This window comes from Acipenser ruthenus, chromosome 37, assembly GCF_902713425.1.
Source record: "Acipenser ruthenus chromosome 37, fAciRut3.2 maternal haplotype, whole genome shotgun sequence".
Lineage (NCBI taxonomy): Eukaryota > Metazoa > Chordata > Actinopteri > Acipenseriformes > Acipenseridae > Acipenser > Acipenser ruthenus.
Genome location: NC_081225.1, coordinates 7387017 through 7395049, shown reverse-complemented (window position 1 = coordinate 7395049; position 8033 = coordinate 7387017). Strand labels below are relative to the sequence as shown.

Sequence of the window (8033 nt, the reverse complement as noted above, 5' to 3'; positions counted from 1 at the left end):
ATGAAGATTAGATAAGGAGGCACTTTTTTACACAGAGAATTGTGAGGGTCTGGAACCAACTCCCCAGTAATGTTGTTGAAGCTGACACCCTGGGATCCTTCAAGAAGCTGCTTGATGAAATTCTGGGATCAAGAAGCGACTAACAACCAGACAAGCAGGATGGGCCGAATGGCCTCCTCTCGTTTGTAAACTTCCTTATGTTCTTATAAAAGTTGCATGCGAGACGCATACATTACCTATAAAATCAAGCTCAATGAACAAATACAACATGAATTTGTATATTTTTTTTTTATTTTTTATTTTTTTTATAAATTTAGTCGTTGCCAATTATTATTTTCATCCCAATTTGGAAATGGCCAATTATTTTTAGGCTCAGCTCACCGCTACCACCCCTGTGCTGACTCGGGAGGGCGAAGACTAACACACGCTGTCCTCCGAAGCGAGTGCCGTCAGCCGACCGCTTTTTTTCACACTGCGGACTCACCATGCAGCCACCCAAGAACTACAGCGTCAGAGAACAACGCAGCTCACGGGCAGCTTACAGGCAAGCCCGCAGGCGCCCGGTCAGACTACAGGGGTCATTGGTGCGCGTTGAGCCGAGGACACCCTGGCCGACCTAACCCTCCCTCCCCCCGGGCAGCGCTCGGCCAATTGAGCGCCGCCCCCTGGAAGCTCCCGTCCTCGGTCTGTAATGGAATAGCCTAGACTCGAACTCGCGACGTCCAGACTATAGAGCGCATCCTGCACTCCACGTGGAGTGCCTTTACTGGATGCGCCACTCGGGAGCCCCCGTGTATAATTTTTTTAAAGAAAATATATATTTTATTGGCATTCCGGTACTTTCATTTTTAGGACTACACCACTGGCAACCAACTGCACCATTAAGCCAAAAGCAAAGTGCTGGAATCAATATTGATAAAGAAAAACATTATGAAAAAAAAAAATGAAGACAAAAATTGTCTTGGAAATTGGAGTGGAAAGACTTAATCTGGCTTCATAGGTCATGTTCTGCTTTGTTTGCCGTCAGTTTCCCAGACAGATAAAACAGCTTTTTTTTGTTGGGAAATCAACATTTAGTTTACATCATATCCAGTCTCACAGTATAGTTTGCAAGAATACAGGTGTTTGTCTGTTGTGACAGCAGTGAAAAACGATACCCTTACATGCTGTACGGAAGCTGAACAGGATCGAATTGTTAATTTTTCATTTGAGATACTATATGTTCAGGTCAGAAATGCCATTCACAATCTTTACAGGATTCGTTGCTATCAGCAGTGCGGACTTGGGAGAGGTACACAAGAGACAACGCTCCGAGAAGGATTATTATTATTTGTATTACGATTATTGTTTTAATAGTGTTTATTATTACAATTAGTATAAATCAATTAACCTTTTAGCATTGCCGTGACCATACGGTAACAGCTTGGTTGCAGTTTTGCTTATGAAAAAAGAGAATTCAGTATTGAATTCAGTATTTATTTTCTCACAAGCACACCAACATGTGCATATAGTTAAAACTGTATCCAGGCCAGTAGAAACACTACCTCAGTGGCCCAGTAGTTAAACATTTAAATGTAGAGCCCAGGGGGATTCACTATTGCACATCAGAGCCTTGAAACCAGTCTGAAACTTCCTGAGATATTTGTATAAAGATCAGACACCCCATTCCTTCTTATACACGGTTATCTTCCATTGTAAATAAGTGCCTCCCCTATCTCTAGGCAATATCTCTAGGCAAGTGAATCATTCCTCCATTGAAGAATGTTCTGTGCAGATAACTAAACTAATTCAAACTTCTACTGACAGGGAGAAACATAGACATAGCATCCTATCCTAAGATAATGTTTTTTTTAGTTTATTTTTAAATATGCAAAGTGTAATTCCAAAACCACCAAAAGCTTGTGGAGTCTTGTACATTTTAGTACAGTCTTTATATGAAAAGGGAAGAACAGTACACTGCAACAGAAAAAAAAAAACAGTTCTCACAGATTTAACAAAACAAATCAACAAGCCACCTACATATAACCAATCCATAATATTGTCAGACAGACACACACATATATATATTCTGTTAATTATGTTCTGTCCCCACATGTATACTGCCAGGCCACTTTATTAGGACCTGTCTATTAGAGTGATCATGTGAACGGTGATCCCAACAGCATTGAGAGAGAGACATGATAGTGGGTGCATATCAAGCAGGTGCCAGAATAGCAATGGTCATGTTGACAAACTGTATCAGAGTGCCAGCAATGGTAAAAATAATGGGAATGCAGTCGCCAAGAGAGACAGAAGCTAGTGACAGACAGGGGCAGTTAGAGAGGCCTGTCAAGTCTGAAACACGTGTGACTGAACTGATTAACATCCCTTCTGAAACCTTACAGCAGGTGATGAGGGCAAGCAAAGATGGCCCAACCCGATATTTGATACACGTCCTAATAAACTGGCACGGCATCTTTTGTTGCAACAAACCCTTTATCGTGTTTCTCCTTGAACCCAGTGTTACAGCTTGGGTGGGTGCTGAGCCATAAGCAGGTAAAGTGACTCACCCCAGTTCCCACAGTACAGCTGTTGGCTCCCAGTGCCTTTTACAGATAAGATATTCAGCCTTTTCATAATGAATGTTCAGACCGATTTCAATTGTGATCGTTTCTCCTTTGTCTGTTCAGGGCTCCTGATCCATTCTCTCCACTGTATGCACATTGTTTTGTACACAGCAGTTAGGGCTTGTAACGTTTCTAATAAATAGAAATGTATTGCCTCTACCAGCTGATCCAGTTCACAACTCTCTGTCCTCACTCTAGTTTAGTTTTTAGTAAAAAGTGCACCAATTGCTGCCGTCACTGGGCATGAGTCCTCCGGTGATTAGCAATATGAGATCCACAAACCACCAGATGCCCAAACCTCCGAGTGTCAGCAGCTTCCCCACAGCAGTGCCAGTGTGACCCAGGCAAAACCGGTCCACTCCAAAACAGCCCAGGAAAAAGGAGTACAGCAGGGTGGTTATGAAGTAATGCCCCGTGTACCTGAAATGAAAACAGCAACAATCATAATATTAAAAAAAAGCAATGACCAACATCTTGGTTGCCAAACTGAGAAAAGGAAGCAAAAGACTTTATTGTAATATAAATTGAGCACAAAAGCCACGCAACAGGAGGAAACTAAATTGCACAAATTCATCTGAGTTATGCTTAACAACCAACTTGAAAATAAGTAGTTATGATTACAGATTTAGTTATTTTTTTAAATATTGTTTTAAGTTTGAATTAGCTGGAAAATAAAAGTACAATTCGTACCCTATTATAGTAATACATCTTTTAACATGAAACCCCATCAAATTACCTATGAAAGAAAGGATAGAAAAAAATCTTCTGTACAGTAGAATGTGTTATTTCTTCCAAACTTAATGTATGCAGTTTTTATTCATTATGTTATTCGTACACATTTCCTTTGAATCTTTGAACAAATACGAATATGGTCATATTTGCTACCCAATACACTAAACAGTGTTTCTTTGACTATTTGAATATTTCTCCCAGCAAACAGATTCAAGTCATTTCTCACAAAGCAAAAAACAGAGGTTGAACTGGGTTGCTGATGTTGCTAGTTCAGTTTTTATGTACAGTGTAGTGCAAGTAAACGGTTTAAAAATCTAATTTCACTGAAGTTTAATATTCCACCAAGCAGAATGACAGTGCACTAAATGTCTCCCTCTAGTGGTCAACTCATGTCAAAACCAAGAATGGAATCCACTGCTTCCTTTTAAGTACATGCATACAGTACAGTGGATACTAATTTATCCATTCACCACAAACAGATGTATCAAAAGACTGCAGATCAAGAATCCATATTGTTGTTATACTACAAAAAACTCAAAAAAATAAAATAAATAAATAAAAAAGGCACTTCGCAGGAACATCTGTCAACACCACACAACAAACAAACAAACATTCAGCTGGGTGCTATCGGACAAACTTTTATCACTTTTTGCAAAATCCCCTAGTTAAGGACCCCAAAATGTTACCTACAAAATCAGGCACTAGTATTCAAATTCCAGCTAGCTTTATTAAAGAGCATTACATAATCTTAGCATAGATTCTCTGGCTTGTACACATTTGGCTTTGTAACATGACATTTTACCCTTTTATTGCATACAATAGACTGCGATACACTTCTGCAATTAAATACTTACTTGATGCATGGCTTGTTTCCTCGTCGAAACTCTCTATCTCCAGCACACTCAATCCCATCCAGAGCTCTGCACACTACCTCTGAATGCTCAACATCTCTGTATGCTTGCCCTCCAAACTACAGAATCAAAAAGAAAAAAAAAAAAAGCAAAAACAGACAGACCTGTATTATTGACTATGTGATGTCATAGCCATGACGATACCTCAGGTCAGCGCCACGCAGGGGCATGTGTGTGTGTTGATATGGTTATATAAATAAATAGCATTACACTCACTCGCCATTTAAATGAAAGTCCATACGCTGTGGAGCTTTTTGAAAAATCTTTATGCAGTTTTAACAGGTAGCGTGGCCAAAAGCACCAGTAGGTTGAATACATCAGGATACAGAAGTCCCAGGTCGTGTTCTTTACAGACCTTCATGAGTTCTGGCAAAAACATTGCATTGTCCGATTCCCGAGCGTTAAAACAGGCTCAATGTGGTGTACCAATAAATCGCACTGCATTTCAGGAACTCTGCATTGAAATTCTTGATTCAGCTTCACAAGTGCTTTCCCTTTAGTATATTAACAGTCTTCAGGTTTTCAGTTTTCAAGATAGGACGCGGCTGGGAGTATTTATCTACTTTTCTGATTAAGTGATTCTGTCGATCTCACTTACAGCAACATGGAAAAAAAACTATCGACACTATATTTCTCTTGCAAAGGTTAAAACACGTGGGATTCTGGCTGTGTGAGGCCCAGAAGAATGTACACGTGTTTGTCGGGCGCCTTCAGTTCATTAGCATGATTTTCTGCTTTTAAAAAGTACTCATAGAACTAACTTTTCTTCCGTTCTCAGGCTGCGCAAAACTTTTAAATGGCTCTCTACAACACTTACTGCACTGGCTAAAACAATGTTCTCCCTCTGCAAAAAACTGCTACCATAAAATAGCATAATTTTTTTTAAAAATGTGCTGTTTTTCCACTAATTGTACTACTGCAGCTGGACTCAAACATTAAGTGGACATGAATATACACGCGTCATTAACTGCATTTATGGGGAAACATGTGTAAACCGAGTACAAAAACTTCTATAACTGCACGTTATAAGGAAATACGTTCAGTTTGAGAGTGTCAGTGACAGAAAGTTCAAACACGATACACTGAAAAGCAAAAATCACTATATGGGAGATGATTATTGGAGGGGGCAGTGCCCCTGCTTGGGCCTCCTTGTGCACGCCCCTGGCGCCACGGTTCCCTTTAAACCTATTTTTGTTTGTTTTATTTCAAATTACTTCAAATTGCCCGACTACAACCTATTCTTTCTCTACCTAATGCGGAGAAGCTAGCGCATGCTTTTGTCTCATCCCAACTCGATTATTGCAATGCATTGCTTGTTGGTGTCTCAAAAAATGCTCTCAGTAGCTGCAGTATGTTCAGAACCCGACTGCTCGCGTCATAATTAGATCTAAATCCTGTGAGGGCATAGAACACCTGTTCAGGTATCACTGCACTGCATTGGCTGCCTGTTAGAGCATTTTCACCTATTTATATGTTATTTGTTTGTATGTGTTGATGTGTTTAATTGTAAACGCACCTTGTGATGTTTTACATAAAAAGGCGATATATAAAATAAAGACTATTATTCGTAAGAAAACAGTATTAAATGCAGCATCAATGCACAGTTAGTTACAAAACTGTCTCTGCGATGACTCTTTCTTTGACAGCTTGGCATCACCGCAGCTCCTCCTCCGTGTGGTATCTCACTTGATCAAATCCTTGAATGTAAACAGTTTAGCTGAAAAGCACTTTTTTTAAACCAAGACTAGAGCAGCAATGACAACAATCTCCCTAACTTCCAAGGAGTTGTGGGCTCTCTAAAGTGGGAATTACCTTTTGTAATTTCTCTTTATGTATTAGGTGGCATTTTGAAGCTGGAATTGATTACTGTGCCGTCTTGCTCAGTAACAAATTCAAGTTTGACTGAATTTTGTAACCAGATATTTTCAGGACATCTTTTTGTTTTTGAAAAGTTTACAATTTAAGTTGGGCAGCATTTTTTAAGCAGTGTATGCTTAAAATAAGAATTGAATTAACGTTGTTGTAGTTGAAATTTGTTAATTGTTTAACATTCATAATTTTAAAAGAGTTTAATTACAAGCTCTATGTCTTGTTCTAGTAGTTTACCTGCATTGTATTTATTATCGGCTCTCAGTATCAGCCAAGAAAATCTTTATTGGTGCACCACTAATATATTATATATATATATATATATATATATATATATAACATTTACATATATAGGCAATCTCACACAAGTCCATGAATAAATAACACAGGGTTATTCAGAATACATGCCCACTCACTAGGATTATGTACAGTAGTATACATTGTTTCACACATACCTTTACACAGCCATGGCCAAGTTCATTCCGAGCAGTTGCATTTCCAGCATGATCCACTGGCTCATCACACTCTATAAACTCATCTGGCCTTCAAGGAAGGAAAAACAAACGAAATACTATGGCACTGTATACAGGGAGTCCCACAAGTCAGACATTACAGACAATATATTACACCGTGGATAACATGTTCTCTGTTAAGACGTAGTCACACATCAAAATGGTGTTCATCTTTGTCTAAAAATACTGTATTCCACACCTGAAACAAACTCAGACAACCAAATTCACACGTACGCCTTTGATGCCTGACTTATAGGACACCCTGCAGATTCAATTGTAGTGTTATTCAGGAATGGAATTAAAGATCCCATCGCTAATGATCTGATAAATCCTGATTTTTACAAACAGTTTAATAAGACACATCTGAGCTTGTTACCTATACACCAAATCTAATCAAGCTCTAATACCTGGAATGGGTGAAATTGCTACCGTATAGGAGTCTCATTTCCATCCCTGCTATTCGAGAATAAGGGCTTTTGTTGACCAAAAACCTAAGAAACGAATACTTACAGATAGCTGCACAGAACCCATGGTGAATATGGGTCTTTGTACTCCCACATATCTGACCGGTCGCTCGGCGGGGTATTTGATGATGACGACGTGCCATTCTCCTGGTCGCTGATTCCTGAGGACGCTCCGCGGGTGCCATCTCTGGAGGAAGCCGCTGATGTCGTATTTTGGGAATAAATTCCACCTAAACACTGCAGCAATAGGACAGCCACAAGCAACAAAACCTGCCCGCACAGCAAAATGTAATTCACAGAAACCCTAAACATATTTTCTTTCCTACTCAATCAAACAGACTGACCGTACTGTTTCGAAGCTAAAAGCATAAAACTGCAATCTCGAGGTTGCTCCCACGGCGGAAGTAAGGCCTATGTCAACAAACTCTTCTCGGTTGACTGCAAAATTGAATTTTTAATATTAAAAAAAATGGATGGATTGATTGATTGATTTTAAAAACTACTAAAATAACAGACAATAAAATGTTTGCAAAAAAGAAGTGCCCTTTTAATCGAGTTCTGGAATTAAGTCCACATTACTACAGACACTGCACAATTCTAAGGGAGAGCCAACAAACTGTGTCGTAAGTAGGCGGAGAAATGAGTCTATAGAGGCGCGGTTTTAAAATCACAAATATGAATATTCATGATATGGAAAGGCACGAAACATTCGTTGATATTGACTAGTTGGATAGTTTTCTTTCTTTTTTTTTATTAATGCTTCAATAATGGTCGGTACAGAGGAGCATTCCATTTGGTAACAAATCGTAGAAAAATCTTTGAAAAAACGTTCAAACTGGACTGTCTGCTGCAAGGTATGTTTTCTGAGTGCACATAAGGGTATACGTAAACAGACAAACACCAATACATTATGGAAGATGCTGTTGACACCATTGTGTC

General features: G+C 39.2%; 1 protein-coding gene across 1 annotated transcript; it reads right to left on the bottom strand.

Moving 5' to 3' along the window:
- Window positions 1-1909: 1909 nt before the first annotated feature.
- On the bottom strand, window positions 1910-7741 carry LOC117966059 (TM2 domain-containing protein 2-like). Its single transcript, XM_034911442.2, has 4 exons — window positions 7141-7741; window positions 6574-6661; window positions 4193-4308; window positions 1910-3026 (listed from the first exon to the last, which is right to left on the bottom strand). The coding sequence occupies exons 1-4, from the start codon at window positions 7404-7406 to the stop codon at window positions 2813-2815; spliced, it is 684 nt and encodes a 227-aa protein (XP_034767333.1). The 5' UTR covers window positions 7407-7741; the 3' UTR covers window positions 1910-2812.
- Window positions 7742-8033: the final 292 nt, after the last annotated feature.

What these genes read in the sequence shown, in the direction of transcription:
- LOC117966059 (XM_034911442.2), bottom strand. Translation starts at nt 7,406, where the DNA reads ATGTTTAGGGTTTCTGTGAATTACATTTTGCTGTGCGGGCAGGTTTTG. An exon ending in TTGGCCATGGCTGTGTAAAG is followed by an intron (nt 4,309 to 6,573) that starts GTATGTGTGAAA and finishes TTGATTCTGTAG; the next exon opens with TTTGGAGGGCAAGCATACAG. An exon ending in GGAAACAAGCCATGCATCAA is followed by an intron (nt 3,027 to 4,192) that starts GTAAGTATTTAA and finishes TTTTCATTTCAG; the next exon opens with GTACACGGGGCATTACTTCA.